Raw genomic sequence first — 17,126 nt, 5'->3', positions numbered from 1 at the left:
CTTTATAATGAGATATTTCTTGTGTCTCGATAAATTAATGTCATTTACATTTATTCTTATGGTAAAAATGAATTCGATGTTCGAACAAATCGGTGTTCGAATGGACTTCTGGAACGAATTAAGTTCGACCTCTGGGGTACCACTGTATTGCCATTGTGCCCCCTGCTGCCAAATAAATAAATATCCTATACCACTCTGGATGGATCAAAGGTGAAATATCATTTTTCCCTCAAAGCCAGCTCTCAGCTGGCATTTGAGAGTTGTTTGGACGTACATGTGGGGTCCAGCATGGCCCATTTGCTGTGAGGCCAAGCCCCACGAACCCATTACACTAGATCCAATTGACCACTAAACACAGCAACAATAAGCATTGCGGTCGAGAAGATAAGCAACACGATAAATAAGCAGACAATTTACCTCCTTCCCATATATGTCCCTCCGCATGAAAAACACGTTAGGTGCCCATCAAGCACATGGCCTTCGGTGTTGAAACGCTCCTAAAATTAAGCATTTCCTCGAAGGCTGGTGTGACTAATGAAATGACTAAAAAAATAATTTCGTGTGCACAGACAGATGTATGTATATGTACGAATGGTGACCTTCTTTCGCACCGTACGTAGCCAAATGTGCTCATTGGAGGTGCAGGGGAAGGACAACAAACTCCACGCAAAAAGCAGTTATAAATAAATGAGTTTTCAATGTAGATTTAAAAGTGCATAGCTCCAGTGGCTTCCTAATATCGGGAAAAAAGAGCGTTCCAGACAGCGGCAGAAGTGCATCTGAAAGCGAGCGATGCAGTAACCATCTTTTTTTATGGTTATCCAAAAGCTGCTGCGAGCATTACCGGAGTTCGAGTGATGGTTTATGCTCCTTGACGAGATCAGCAAGGTAGTGTGGTTCATTTGTGGCAAGCACTTTGTGTGTAATGAGTGCGATCTTATAATGTATTTGTTCAGCAACCGGAAGCCAATGCAGCTCGATGAGCACTACCATCACGACACGTGCCAAAATTTTTTATACATGCTACAGCTTGGTAATGTTTTGCCAGACGTCCCGTAGAGTCGTGACAATAACCGAGCCTTGTCGATACTACGCTACACACCACCGTGTTGTCTATGTCATGATTCAATCGTGATCGAATGTGTTGTGAAGTTCCGATAAGAAATTTGCAGGACCTAACTATATTTTGCACGTGGTGATAAAACGACATTCTGGTAGAGTATGGTGCCGAGGCTCTTGAGAGGAGTAGAAAACTGAATCCTGGAGTCTGTGACCGCTATACCTGATACTCCCACAAATGTTTTTGCCTGAGCGCAGCATTTCGTTTCGTGCAAACCACACATGCACTGCTTGCATGTGATCTTTGAGGTTACCGAGGCTCTCCATATCTAACTTTGACTTCACTGCGATGTACAATTGTGTATCATCAGCATATTTCTGCCATATAATAGATCAACAGGATACATTCATGTTCACACTGAACCAGCACAAGGTGTGAAGATTCACTGACTCTCTTTGGGCACAATGCATGTGTGTGCCATTGGTACCTAATGCGTGCGCCTTACCTGCGGGTTTTTAAAGATGGCGTACTTTTCCTTGCGTGCCACAAACATGAGCATATTGGGGCTGTCCCGTGTCCAGTTCAGCAGGTTCTCCACCAGATTCTCGCTGTCTTCAAAAAAGCGCTCTGTAAAGCAGCACAGCAGTCCAAGGAGCCACAGCGGAAATCAGTACCACCTGGTAGCAGCAACGTTTTTGGTCATACCAATGTATTGTGAAGCTAAGAGTAAATTATTTGATAAGCTGCTCATTTCAAATGGTTGTCACGCAATTTACTTCTGTTGGCCACAGACAGTTACAGCCACCTCAGTTTGCACTGATAAGTGAAATATCTGGCTCATTATCGATGCAACCCAGAACGTACTGGTAACGTTATTTGTGTGCATGTATTTGCGGGTGCCTATGTACGCATTGTTTTATCATCGACTCCAAATATATTTTTGGGAATGTCTTGCAATTAATAAAAACAGGTCCCTGCGGGGTGGGCTGGTAGGAACGAATAACCAAAGAATATAAACATAATGTATTATTACACTTGTTTAGCCAGGAAAGCCTCACTGAGTCTAAAGGTTTTTGTAGGGTCCTGCCAAGTGTTTGCAGTAGGGGGCGATGTTGCTACACCTAATCGGACGATACGAAGGGAGAGTTTGAGGCCTAGTTCTAGGCTTTAGGCCTAGCTGAAGGCTTTAGGCCGCTGCGAGTTAATTTTTAATTTAAATGTTTTAATTATTAATGTAAAAGCTTTAAATTAAAATGTTTTTATTTAAAAACATCAGGGAATGAAACATTATTAAACATTAACTCCCTTTCACACACGCGGGGGTACGATACGAAGGGAGAGTTTGAGGCCTAGTTCTAGGCTTTAGGCCTAGCTGTAGGCTTTAGGCCGCTGTGAGTTAATTTTTAACTTAAATGTTTTAATTAAAAGCTATCTCAGGGAATTATAAGGGAATGTTACACTTGTTTAGCCAGGAAAGCCTCATTAATTTAAATGTTTTAATTAAAAGCTATCTCAGGGAATTATAAGGGAATGTTACACTTGTTTAGCCAGGAAAGCCTCACTGAATCTAAAGGTTTTTGTAGGGTCATGCCAAGTATTTGCAGTAGGGGGCGATGTTGCTACACCTAATCGGACATCGGACGGACGGACGATATAATCTATTGTAGGCTGGTTCACTTCGTTCCTACCAGTATAAACGCCCAACTATATCTGTGATGAATATGATGAACGCTGCACTTCCCGTCGTTTTCATGCAGGGGGCGCTGCAAACCTACGCGCCCGTGCATGAACGACGGAGGCGCAGGGACAGATGTTCGATTACATTGGAATCGATCTGCAGACGGCGGTCTTCTCACACGGCCAGCAGCTCTATGTCGCCTTATCTCGATCCCGCAATCCCAAACAGGTGAAAGTCCGCATCAAACCGAACCGCCAGCAAGGACAACTACTTAACGACGAGAGAAAATTCACACGAAATGTCGTTTTCAATTAAGTCTTCCAGATGTAAAATGATAGTTATATATAAACAACTTTCTCTATATGTCTATGATGAATATGATGAACGCTTAAGAGAGAGAGAAACGAGGCGGTTCGGTGTTGATTCCCAGAATCGACTTGGCCCCCACCGACCCGACTTTGCCATTTGTTTTGCGACGATGACAATTTTCCATTTTCCCCACATACACTATCACAATCAACAAGTCGCAGGGACAAACGTTCCATTACGTTGGTAAGCGCACAACTTTATCTATCTTTCTATGATGAATACTATAGTTATATTTAGAGTATCGCCACATAGCTGAAGACATTTGTAAACAATACGGGCATTGCAATATCCCTGTGTATATCCCACAATGGACAGGCTTTCAGCTGTTTCTTGGAGTACCATGGAGGCTTATGCTCAAGTCTGGAAAATCTCCCGATGATGCTGGATGGAATTACAAGCGAAATGTCGTACTAAAATTGTAAATGTTGTGGGTTTACTCTCCAAAACACCGGTGTGCTGAACTAGTAAATAATTGTCACGTTTTGTTTATGTGACAAACATTACTAATTGGCTGTGTCGGGTGGTCACGGGTTCTGACACGTGTCGATATAACCCAAAATTTTTAATTAAAAATACTGGTCGCAAAAGCCGACGTATCAAACTGATCTTTGTTTACATTTGGTCAGTCAATGAGAGCGACATACGCTCTGAGCCAAAGCGCACCCCACTCCCCCCACGACTAGCTTATCATGGTCACGATTACATTTTTTACGTCAATTTTTTCTTTCTTTTAAGAATGTATTATTCAATGTTATCACGGTATAAGCTCAAGAGCCACACAGAGCTCGCCAGTTTTTAAGAAAACACGCCCCGCCCACCGTCATTATTACTCCACCTCGGTCTCTCTTGCTCTGCCTTAGTTCCGTGTGCTTTTGTGAGCATTTTAGACCCATAATAATGCGTGGGGGAAATGCCTGCAAGTGTGTTAGTGCCGGAAATGAGACCAAAGCGTAAAGTACAGTTTAACTTTGGATGTTAAAATGCAAGCAAATGAGGTGGGTCAAGGCAGCAAGTGGCAGGTGGATTGTGCTTCGTGAGTGCCAGGTGGATTGTGCGTCGTGAGCGCCAGGGGGATTGTGCGTCGTGAGCGTCAGGGGGATTGAACACAGTTTGCATGAGATTAAACAGTCAGTGTCCGGTAGACAAAGCACTCAACGTGGGTGGAACGAATGAATGAGTGAGAATATCACAGGAACAGTAACCACGGTAGTACCGATATATGAGTGATAAAGAGGAAACTGATCATCTGTGAGAGAGTGATCAGAGTTGTGAATCGGTGAGTGCTGTGTACCCATGTGTAATTCTGGAATGACTTCAACCAGGGACCAGTCCGGACTGCCGTCCGTGTGGGACTTCTCCGCCAGGCTGTCGAGGACTTGCCGCACCGTCTGACGTTCATCCACCATCATCGTCTTTGAGCTGCTATCCGTTAAATGAATGCGAACCACCAGCTGCCAACACACGCAAACAGCAAGAGACGGAACATGCAGCGTCACAATCACACATGTATGCCAGATAGAGACAAACAGATTTAGAACAGCGGTGTAGAGAAACACGGGGTTAACCTCCACACATTTTCAGATGACACGCATCCCTTCCACCTCTATCTGCCCGCCCCCCCCGCCCTTCTTCCACTGCCGCAGTCTCCGTGCTCTCAATCCTTCCTGGCTAATCTCCTTTCAGTTCTCAGCCTTCCTTCCCAGACTATTCCTCTCTTCACGATGACGCTGCCACTTCTACTCATGCGTTGACTCTCCCTTCCTCTCCCAGCACCCTCTCGCTGCTCTGCGTTCCCCACTTACCCCCCCCCCCCCCCGTGGCCCTCTATTCATGGCTTTCTGCCCCCCTCAAAGCCGAGCGCTGCTGGAAAACCTCCCACACTCAGCCCAGACCCTCGCAGCAAACCTGTTTTCAATTTTTTTTGCAGATCTTGAATCTGCAACACTGCACAATGTCCTTTCTCCCTTGCCCATCATCAACTCTTTGCCAACATCAACAACTTGCACCATCCCTCTGATTCTACCGGATCGTTTCCTCCCAATACCCAATGCTCTCTTCTGCTCTGGCCTTCCCCCCACCATTTCTCCTCTAAGGTTGAGCACATTCAGTCGTCCATTCTGCCTATCACTGCTCCATCTTCTTCACTTTCCTCTCCTCGCATCACTGCACCCCCACTCTCCACGTCCACCCCGACATATTCATCGGAGCTCTCCACAGCCATTTACAAAACTCACCCCCTATCTCTTCACCCCTTAAGCCCATTCCTGCCTCCCTTCTTCCTTTCCTCCTCCCCGTATCCTTCCCTACCTCGTGTCCCTCTTCAATTTCCCCCTCTCCAGTGGTGTCTTCCTCCTCAAACTTAAAATCTGCCGTTATTTTTCTTCTCAAAAAACCTTCCCTTGACCCCAATATTCCCGGCAACTATTACCCTATTTCTTTGACTTACTTCGCAACAATTCTTGAACGTCTTGTTCATAACCGGCTCTCCCACCGCATATCTTCACATTCCCTATATCCTCAATTTCAGTCTGGTTTCCACCCTTTTTTATTCCACTAAAACAGCCCTTCTCAATGTACAGAACCATCTTGCAAATTATTTTCTCCCATGCATCATTATTCTTGACCTTTCCTCCACCTTTGACACTGTTGATCACCCCACTCTAAAACTAAACTATTTTTTTTTACCAGGTAAGGTCTACTGAGCTATGTACAGTGAGGGAAAAAAGTATTTGATCCCCTGCTGATTTTGTACGTTTGCCCACTGAAAAAGAAATGATCAGTCTATAATTTTAATGGTAGGTTTATTTGAAGTGAGAGATAGAATAACAAAAAAATCCAAAAAAACGCATGTCAAAATGTAATAAATTGATTTGCATTTTAATGAGGGAAATGAGTATTTGACCCCTCTGCAAAACATGACTTAGTACTTGGTGGCAAAACCATTGTTGGCAATCACAGAGGTCAGTTGTCTTCTGAATCATTCAGATGTCCTTTGGCAAACTTCAGACGGGCATGTATATGTGCTTTCTTGAGCAGGGGGTCCTTGCAGGCAGCTAAAGGATTTCAGTCCTTCACGGCGTAGTGTGTTACCAACTGTTTTCTTAGTGACTATGGTCCCAGCTGCCTTGAGATCATTGACAAGATCCTCCCGTTTAGTTCTGGGCTGATTCCTCACCGTTCTCATGATCATTGCAACTCCACAAGGTGAGATCTTGCATGGAGCCCCAGGCCGAGGGAGATTGACAGTTCTTTTGTGTTTCTTCCATTTGCGAATAATCACACCAACTGTTGTCACCTTCTCACCAAGCTGCTTGGCGATGGTCTTGTAGCCCATTCCAGCCTTGTGTAAGTCTACAATCTTGTCCCTGACATCCTTGGAGCTCTTTGGTCTTGGCCATGGTGGAGAGTTTGGAATCTGATTGATTGATTTCTTCTGTGAACAGGTGTCTTTTATACAGATAACAAACTAAGATTAGGAGAACTCCCTTTAAGAGTGTGCTCCTAATCTCAGCTCGTTACCTGTATAAAAGACACCTGGGAGCCAGAAATCTTTCTGATTGAGAGTGGGTCAAATACTTATTTCCCTCGTTAAAATGCAAATCAATTTATAAAATTTTTGACATGCGTTTTTCTGGATTTTGTTGTTATTCTGTCTCTCACTGTTTAAATAAACCTACTATTAAAATTATAGACTGATCATTTCTTTGTCAGTGGGCAAATGTACAAAATCAGCAGGGGATCAAATACTTTTTTCCCTCACTGTAGCTCTGTTTCCGAAGTGACTTGGCCACAAATGTTCGCTTAACGAAGTCCCTCATTACGTGGAAAATTATAGTAGCCAAATAACTCTACATATATGTTTCTAAACGTCAAGGGAAAAACGAGAGGATCTGTAGAAAAATCCACATGACCATGGGGAAAACGTGCAAACTCCAAATATACAGGCATCAGGGTCAGGATCAAATCCACGACCCCTGCATACCAGGCGAGGAAGTTAACATCTCCCTTCTGTAGCGCCCACTCTTATTTCCACTCTTCTACCTCGGCATTTCTGGAAACCCTCTCTTGGCTCAAGTCTCACCTTCCCGCTCGCACATCCTCAGTCCCCTGAAATCACTCCGTTTCCGCTCACTCCCATCTCAATGTCCGGTGTTCTGCCGGGTTTTGTTCTGTGTCCCTTCTATTATCTGCATAGTCGGTCTCTTAAATCTGTTATATCCTCTTTCCGCTTTCCTCGTCATTTCTATGCTGATACCACAATTTTCTTCTTTCCTTAATTTATCCATGACCTTTCCTCTCCTATCACATCCCATCTGGCTGCCATCCAATCCTGCATAGCGCAACACTCTATCGTCCCAATCCTTCCATTCTCTTTCTTGCCTCTCACTCTCCTCCTCCCCCACCAACCCATCTCCTTCCCTACTCTCTTTCTCACTCCCCATTCCTCTGCTCTCGACGTTGACATCACCTTTGACCTTTCCCACACTTTACATACCCACATCTCCACCGCTACTTGCATCTGCCACGTTCATCTATTCAACAGGAGGAACATCCGCCCTCTGGTTTTAATTTCTGCTGCCAAACTTCTGGTTCATTCTCTGATCTTTAACTGTCTGGACTATGATTGTAATACTCTTATGTTTGGTCACCCTGCCTTTACCCTCACTCCCCTCCAAAAAATAGAGAAATGCTTCTGCAAGATTCATTTTCAATCTTCTCTTTAATTATCACGCCTCGCCTCTCCTGCTTCAACTCCCCCAGCTTCTCATTCACTACAACGCTGTCTTTACAAATCCCTGACACTTTTCTTACAATCGCTTCATGGCTAAGCCCCACATCATCATCCCGCCACTCTGATCTCCTTCTGTCCCCTCTCGTCCTCTTCGTTCATAGACATCTCTATGTCGCTCTCTGTCCCTCTATCTCCCTGTACCCAATCCCGTTTTTGGTTCTCAGTCTTTGCACCCCTCCACCAGAATCAACTTCCTCTTGTCCATTAAGCAGTCCTTCTCAACCTCTCTTAAAGCATCACCTCTTCTCAATTGTCCATTCTCTTCCTTTGCCCTCCTCTCGCCCCTCCAGTTCTTCCCGTCCCTCCCCTAAAATTTCATGATCCCCAAGTACCCCTCTATCGCTGCACTCATTCCTCAACCCAAGTACACCCCTGTCAACTACATCATTCCATTCTGCCATCGTTTTCTAAGTTATGTCGAGCACTTTGAGTGAAGGCGCTCTGTAAATATAAGTTAAATTAGATTATATCCAAGTGCATGAAAATAACACTAACTTTTACTTTCAGCTGGCTGCTAAAACTCTTGAATGCGGCCCGCAATAAAGTGCAGCAAACAGAGCGAGGCTTATGGGAAGATCGCAGAGGGGGACAGTGCTCACCCCCAATACTCTATTAATTACCTGTGACCCTAACGGGCATTACTAATTGTTAATATTAGCCAAGTGACCAGTGGGTAGGAGCCTGGATGTCGAAATATCATCTTCAGAGACCGTTCTCCACCATGAAGCCTCAGATATATAATAGGCCAATGTGCGCACACTCCACTATGACAATCCACTGTTAGCATGTAAGCACACCACTATCAAATTGTAAGCACACGCATACCTTTTTGATTTGAGCCTCCTTGATTTTCTCTAGAGCCATTTTGATCTTCTCAGCTTTGAGTTTGGCTTCCTGTTCCTCCTACAAAAGAGGACAATCCCATACCACATTAGTTTACACTAGGCAACTTCCCTTCTGTGACAACGTTAGTCAACCAGGAAGGGGTCTGTTAACAAAGTCTTAGAAGTTTAAGTATATGTATAAGAATTTAATCATTTGTTGTTTTTGCATGTTGTTTTTGTTGTCCTTCCCCCGCACCTCCAATAAGAACGGTTGGCTACATATGGTATGAAAGAAGTTCAACATACATACGAATGCTCGCAGCCTTCCATCAATGCAACAGCGTAGATACGACCATTCATAGTTTTGTAGTAATCTTCATAACAGAGAACGCATCATGGGTTATTACTGAAGATGGACCAATAGCAAATTAATGAAAGGAGATATGGGTGAGAGCTGGTTAAAATTATTTAGAAACATTTATTTGATAATGAAAAGCAACACGACAATGTTTATTATGATAAAAGTTGTAAATCTGTGCATATTGGTGACTATGACACCTGGGACAGAACCTGGCCAATGACAAACAAGAGTGAAAAGTACACAAACAAGTATGGAAATGTGCAAGTTGGGAACTGCACCGAGAGACAAAACTCATAGATCAGAGAACAAACTCGTTACGTTGACTTCTAAGAAGTGTGCATGGACAGAACACGTCACTAAAATAATGGCCAATGGACAAGGCTGGAGACAGAATGGCAGCTAAACGAGGGAAAACACGTCCAAGAGGATGAACCAAAAAATAATAGGATTCCATTGGCAGTTTTATTTTGGTTTTGAGTGAACAGCCGTACTCACAGAGGTCTTGCCCATGTATTTACAAGTGGCAGCAGTGTAGAGAGCTTACTTTTGTTTTGGATGATCAACTCCCATTATAACCTACAAGATATAATTAATCATATAATTAAACTTGCCAACTTTGATTGGCTTTTGGAATGTTGCAATGAAATGGCAATGCAATGAGTTATTTATTTACAACATGGAAGTTACAATCTCACAACGCTGAACACGTTTTGACGTGCTCAGCTTTCTAACAAGAGGCATAGGAAAGTACAAATGGGTAGGCAGCCAGAAACTGGCACCAACAATTAGTCCAAGCTCCGTGGTCTGCCAATAGGGGGCGATAGTTGCTGTGTACAGGGACTCCTCTACTTACGAACGAGTTAAGATTCCTGGTCTTCTCTTAAGTCGATTTGTCAATTCTAAACATGCTGTAGGCGTGTACACTAAACATGGGGAATGGCTTTAAAAGTTGTGTACTCTCCTGTATATGAAGATGCCAATGGTTCTTCATGTTCTGCAGATGTAGATGCCACCACCGCCATCTATTGCGCAGCGGTTGAATTTATGACTCTCGATCCGAACAGGCAATTGGACATACGCGCAAACCTGTCCGTATCTCTGAAAGTTCACAAGTCGAATGTTCGTAAGTAGAGTAGCCGCTTTAACACCCAAATGAGTTGTTTAGAAAGTATTTTTTTGACACAAGTACATGTGGTTACTGCAGACTTGATACCTTGCAAAAGGAATCTATTTGGTGTTTGAACCTCTTAACACCTGTTGTATTGCCAGAAAGGGGTAAAACTTATTACTATTTTGCAACATTTTTGATACTCCCAAAAAAGGTCCCATAGATAAAAAATAAATATTTGGCAAATTTAGACCATGACGCAGGCACACAATGGCCTACTCTTCACAAATTACATTATGGGATATATTTAATGTGGTATATTTAATATCCCTGTGTGAAAGCAGATGGCGTGCATGTTATGGTTCATACACCTGCAGTAATGAACAGGGCAACCACTGCAATGCACCTCTGAACATCTGCAAAAAGCAGCAAATGTGCTCCCGCTAGGCCATGAGACTACCCCAAAACAACAGGTTTGTGCATTTCAAATATAGTGTCCAATGTTTACATGTACATTTCTCACAAAATGTATTTTCACCAATATTTTACATTGAACAATATTAGCCAAAATGGTGCGGAAACCATTGTGCTAAGGATACTTGGGCATTGTACACACTTACATGATGAGATTTCAGCACTCCATCTCCTCACTGGCGACATAATGCTTGACCATTGGCTATCACCCCTTCTCGGGCAGTGTCCTGCCAAACCCACTTACCTTTTAATTAAGTTTGGATGTCATTAACCTGCGGATGCTCTCTATGCCATGTGTTCTCCTCTTTAGATATCTCCAAACTTCTTACAGTATATTTCAGTTTTCGTTCGATCATTTTCATTAATAGCCGCACGAATGAGTTAAGCCATAGCGCGCAAAATGTCCAAACTGAATGTATGTTGAACTACTTTCACACCATACGTAGCCAACCGTGATAATCGGAGGTGTGGGGGAAGGGCAACAAACTAAACACAAAAATAATATTCTAAAGAAATTAGTTTTCAATTTAGATGTAATAGTGCTTAGCTCCAGTGGCTTCCTAATATCGGAAGAGCGTTTCAGACGGCTGCAGAAGTGCATCTGAAAGCAAGCGATGCAGTGGACATCTTTGTTCGATGATTAGCCAAAAGCTGCTGCGAGGATAATCGAAGTTTGCACGAGGGTTTATGCTCCTTGACGAAATTAGAAAGGTGTTGTGGTTCATTTGTAGCAAGTACTTTGTGTGGTATAATGAGTGCAACCTTATAATATGAACTAATTTTATGCTCCAGGCATTTTTATTATTTGCTTAGTAAATCAAAAATCCCCTATCTGCTGCCCTGGATAAAAACAAACAAATAATCCAGATAAACAATACCGTACATAGGTAAACAATACATAGATATATTAGCTGGATTAAAATGTTTTAGCATTATTCATGTTCTTGTTTCATCCAGACCAGTGGACTGCACGAATGAATAAAAAATCTCTACACACAAATGCAGCAATTGAACAGGGCCATTGAATGCATGTCACGAAGCGGTGACAAGACAGAGCATGTGCAAGTATACAATCGTGTTCGTGTTGGCATTTGTTAATATTTTTTGTAAAGGAAAGTTAGTAAAGCATAGACATAGAGGTGGTGGGCGAGTGGCAGAATCATGCAACACCAATGGGGGGCGCAACTGGGATCAGCAGTCACCTGTGTCAGCAAGTGGTTGGGTTTTCCCGCCAGGTTTCGCACAAGCACTGAGGTCCTCCTATCCAGATACGGGTGCTTGGGTGTGCGCGAAACACGAGAGGAAGAGAAGGCGAAGCGAAGGGGTGCACAATGGGCAAAGAGGCTTCACGTTATCAGCCACGGCATGCAGGGTGCCCCGTCCACGCGCAACAGCATTCTCAACCCACCACCACCACCACCAGCACCACCACCAGCACAACCAGCACCACCACCAGCACCACCAACCACCACCAACCACTAGCACCACCACCACCCGGCCGGCTCTTTACGTGTTACACCGAGTGACACCGTTTAACCGATGTGACGTCGCTTCACGGTAACACCAGCACAATAGCAAGGGTGAATATTTATTTATTGTTTATTATTGTTGTTTACCCAGGAAAGCCTCACTAAGTTTCACGATTCCTTTTCAAGAGGGTCCTGCCAAATGTCCACACCTTGATTAGGACGGTTGGCTAAGTGTGATCTGCAAAAGAAGTTGAATGTACATACGTACATACTCCTGTGTACATTTCAATTAAGTAATTAGCAGGTTTTTTTTACTCTGGAAAATTTAAGTCGTGACGCCAGCACACAATGGAACGTCGCAAGATCGTTAACGTCCACTGTGAACCAGCTGGGGTGCATTATGGTCAATATTCACTGTAGTATTTAACAGGATTGCAACACCATGAACGCCTGCAACGGTGATTGCCCTTACACTAGGCCAGGGGTCGGCAACCTACGGCTCCGGAGCCGCATGCGGCTCTTTACGGGCTGCTTCTTGACGATATGTACGTGAGTACAGTATGTACTCAGATGCATTGCGGCTCTTGAAATACTGAATTTTGTACCGAATTGGAAAGAAATGGCTCTTCTTGTTATTTTGGTTGCCGACCCCTGCACTAGGCCATGTGGCTGCTCAATAATAAATATTGCTCTTGGTGATGCTTGGTAGAAATGGGGGAAATAAACCATTTTGATAACCAATGCAATGATGTCATTGTTATCATTTAACTAAGAATGCAGAGGGGCTTCAACACTTGGAGCATGCAAGCAAACAAGGTTGAGAACCAGCACCCAGCAAAACCTACAACAGAAGTAAGAACAATCACAGCAACATTATGGCTTAAGACCCCACATGAGATACACATTGCTGCACAAGTGGCAGCGCCCGAGATTTATTTGGTTGGTCACGATCACGAAAGACACCGCTCAGCATCCTCTTCTGAAGCATTTGTTAGGGGCACAGGCTTCAACTACTTCCGCATCACAAGGCCCAAACCACATCCTGACTAAAATTCTAGAAATTTGGAAACACCCTTCTGCCTTCTCTTTCGAATGAGAAGAAGACTTCTGACTTGATCCTGCTCATCTCTCTGGCCACTTAACCAAGAGTGCAATTTCTCCATCATCATATTCTTACCAGAGTTTATCCACAGTGTTTGATGCTACAAATATCCAATGCTGTACTGTTTAGGCTCACCAATGATCATGCTGCACTTACCTGATGAGCATATAGGCAAAGCATCGCTCCAGTCTAAATAAAGATTCTGATTATGATGCAATATCTGTGTCTGGACCTGATTGTTAATCTGGGGACTTCCTTGTTGATGCATTTATACAAAGGTCATTAATTTGCCTGGCACCCATTCTTCCCTTCTCTACGTAGACAGAGCTTTCTTCCCCAACGTTAACCATCACCTTATGATGCCGCATTGGATTGTGCAACTCGGTTTATCTGAATGTCCTCTGAGATGGTGTGATTGTTGGTGGTTAACAACAGCTGTTCCTCTCCCAGTCCCCAGCTCAATAAAACACATCAACGTTTTGAACATTGCAGCTGTTGATGAGGAAAATGGCAACAAGTAAACACATTTTAAGCGATTAAAAAAATTATGGGTTCGGCCATGTAATCGTCAAGCACAGTTTCAGCCATCAGACGCAGCCAAACCAATTTAACAGTCACGTGCACAAGTGGTTTAACGATGCACCAATTACGATCATTACGGCGCACCCACGGGCAAGTTGGAAAACAATCCTCACAGCCAAACCACAGCGATTAGAGATGGGACGTATTTGCTTGGTATTGCACCCAGCATCTTGAGTACGGCACCGAGGAAGCGGGAGGGCGCCGACGCGTCATACTGGGAGGCGGCCGACGCATCACACTGGGAGGGAGCCGATATGTCGCGCTGGGAGGGGGCCAACGCGCCACGCTGCTGGGCGACGTCGCGCCATTACCTCATTGACAGGCGTCGTCATGGAGGCCTGCTGGGAGAGGTCGGACTCGCGTGAGCGTGACCGCTCCGAGTCCTGGCTGGAGGCAAGCGAGGCGAGGCTGGAGCGAGACGATGTCGAGTCGGAGCTGACGTCGCCCGATTTGGACTCCTGGGCGACTCTGTCCGTGGGGGCAGGCTGCTGCTGAGGAGGGTGTATAACCGCCGGCTGGGCAGCTACGGACGCAGCGGCCTCCTCGATGCTGAGGGAAGCCTGCTCCAGCTGCGCCGTCAATTCCTCCAGCGATAGCTGTGCTTGGTCGCAGGCGTTGACCTTGGCGTGAGACTTCGCCGAAGCCGGCTTGACCCGCACACCCGCTGCTACGGGTGCAGGGATAGCCCTGACCGGCTCCGGTGCTGCAGGAGGCTTAGGAGCAGCAGCAGGCTGCTCTTTGGTGATGTTCTCCAGCTCCTGGCCCATGGAGCACAGGTCAGCCATCAGAGCGTCGAGGTCCACTTCCTCTCCCTGGTTCAATGCCTCTGGAGAGGACACGCAAGGGGGGTGCGTCAACACGGATCTGTGTTTTTAAAACACGTTGATTTTTTTTCACAACCAGTGCTATGACTTATGATTGGCGGTGCCTATGTGTGTCACACTGCCTGCTCAATGCTACACAGCCAAAAAACGTAAGTTGTCAAGAAAACAAACGTCCAAGCTATTCTTCAGAGGGAGTTTGGGCTTAGATCGTGTAAATCTCAATGCATCATTGAACCCACCACTACCCGACAGAGCAAATGAGTAAGGTTTGTACCATAAAAAAAACATACCAATTAGTTACGAGTGAAGCACACCAGGGTTGAGTGGGTGAGTGTGTTGAAGGGTTGAGTGGGTGAGTGTGTTGGAGGGTAGAGTGGGTGAGTGTGTTGAAAGGTTGAGTGGGTGAGTGTTGAGGGGTAGAGTGGGTGATTGTGTTGGAGGGTAAAGTGGGTGAGTGTGTTGGAGGGTAGAGTGGGTGAGTGTGTTGGAGGGTAGAGTGGGTGAGTGTGTTGAAGAGTAGAGTGGGTGAGTGTTGAGGGGTAGAGTGGGTGAGTGTTGAGGGGTAGAGTGGGTGAGTGTTGAGGGGTAGAGTGGGTGAGTGTGTTGAAGGGTAGAGTGGGTGAGTGTGTTGGAGGGTAGAGTGGGTGAGTGTTGAGGGGTAGAGTGGGTGAGTGTGTTGAAAGGTTGAGTGGGTGAGTGTGTTGGAGGGTAGAGTGGGTGTGTTGGAGGGTAGAGTGGGTGAGTGTGTTGGAGGGTAGAGTGGGTGAGTGTTGAGGGGTAGAGTGGGTGAGTGTTGAGGGGTAGAGTGGGTGAGTGGGTTGAAGGGTTGAGTGGGTGAGTGAGTGAATGTGTGAGCGAGGGAGCGGCTAAGTGTGTTTGTGCTTGAAAAGTGTGGATGAAATGCAACAGGCAGTCCAGTAGGCAAAGTCATCGATATCGGTGGACGAATGAAGTTGACGGAAACAGTAACCATGGTAGTAGTGATAGAAGAGTAACGAGGAGATGACCGACCACCAGTAGGCGAGTGAGTGGAGTGAATCAGTGAGTGCTGCATCATCAATCACCTTGACTGCTCAATGTTCAATTCTATCGAGTGCAGTGAGTTAGGAGCTGGGTGCAGCACCCTAGACATGGGGCCGAATTTGTGCTTTACATTACAGCAGTAACGCTCGTTGAGTCAATGCTGAAAGATTTGGCGTGGGGGAAAAAATCGATAAGTCCTTTGCTAGACAATTCACACAGCCATTCCGCGAGTGCTCTGTGAAAGCGGACCTGCAGAATTCACAATACCAAACCAGCACTTACCGTGGAGGTTATGCATTGAAAATCTGTATCGGAAGTTGGCCAAGTTAGATTCATTCTTCGCAAGTTTGGCCACAGGCGCCTTGTTCGTGTCCAAGTCCTGAAAAACCAAACAAGGCACGGGGTCAACGTCTCGGAAATAAAAAAAATAAGCACGGCACTTTAAAAAAGGGTAACTGTTAAATTTCGATTTAAAGCTTTCTTGACTGCAGGGATTCATCTTCTTGGTTCTTTCGGTAAAGTTACGTAGAAGGGAAGTAATAAAATAATGAAAATAAAACATAATAAAATAAAATAATTCTCACGACGTTTCGGCTACAATGCAAGCAGCCGTCTTCAGGTGAAGAATGAGACACTGTCAAGCTAGGAGCTTATATATAAGCTGGGTTGGAGGTGGAAGAGCGCCTTAACAAAAAGAATGTGCATATCAAGAGGAATTTAGCATATTCATGGGAAATGTGTAGGAGGTGGGCGGGGGGGTTTCAAAGTCATATTATGCCCATGCATTATGCAGCATCAGCAGCACCAAGGGAGGGTGCAGGGAGTAGCATTAACAAAGGAAAGGAATGTTAATAGTATGTAGCTGCAGTTACTAAACAACCACGTAGAAAACTAAAGTATAAACTACATAAAAACTAAAGTATAAACTGCATAGCACCATCAGTATATTTACTATACTCTACAATGAGCTGAGTTACTAACAGCAAGTAATACATTACAATTCTACGTCGTAAAAATTATATAATATGCTTCCATCTAAACGTTATTCTCTTACATCACACGAGCATACACCGTACTATATACTGCCATAGATAAACCCAACATTAAATTATATACTGTATTGCTATAAACCACCTTATACATTTTAATATAACACTATGTATTATTCTACCCACCCTAATGTGTATCACACTGATATATGTTTACTATACAATTACGATACTATATATTACTTTGTACATTGTATTAAGCATATAAATGTTATACTATTTGTTATAGATGGATTCTGGCTTAGCAATCATTGGAAGGACGTAATAAACCATTTCGGATCTTAACTGATTGTGTTCACGTTTACGTTGACTTTCAGACCGCGTTCCACTCACTGGCATTGTATTCTCCGCAAGGAATGGCTTCTTTGCTCCGCTGCAAGTTTTCCCCCCACGACTCACCCATTGACACGA

General features: G+C 44.5%; 1 protein-coding gene across 2 annotated transcripts in view; it reads right to left on the bottom strand.

Annotated features, from left to right (window-relative positions):
* The window catches only part of RAPH1 (Ras association (RalGDS/AF-6) and pleckstrin homology domains 1), a 96,114-nt gene that overhangs the window by 50,439 nt on the left and 28,549 nt on the right, over positions 1–17,126 (bottom strand). Inside the window, exons 4-9 of one of the 2 annotated variants that reach the window (XM_061572837.1) lie at positions 15,949–16,045; positions 14,131–14,645; positions 11,869–11,943; positions 8,725–8,802; positions 4,399–4,558; positions 1,566–1,687 (exon numbers count right to left, since the gene is read on the bottom strand). In XM_061572837.1, coding sequence (XP_061428821.1) covers positions 1,566–1,687; positions 4,399–4,558; positions 8,725–8,802; positions 11,869–11,943; positions 14,131–14,645; positions 15,949–16,045 — 1,047 coding nt within the window. The remainder of the gene's footprint in view (positions 1–1,565; positions 1,688–4,398; positions 4,559–8,724; positions 8,803–11,868; positions 11,944–14,130; positions 14,646–15,948; positions 16,046–17,126) is intronic. The other variant, XM_061572844.1, reaches the window with a different exon arrangement.

Source organism: Lethenteron reissneri, chromosome 7, assembly GCF_015708825.2.
Source record: "Lethenteron reissneri isolate LAM-NWPU_2019-01 chromosome 7, ASM1570882v1, whole genome shotgun sequence".
NCBI classification, from domain to species: Eukaryota; Metazoa; Chordata; class Hyperoartia; order Petromyzontiformes; family Petromyzontidae; genus Lethenteron; species Lethenteron reissneri.
This window is presented reverse-complemented; position numbering and strand designations above follow the sequence as displayed.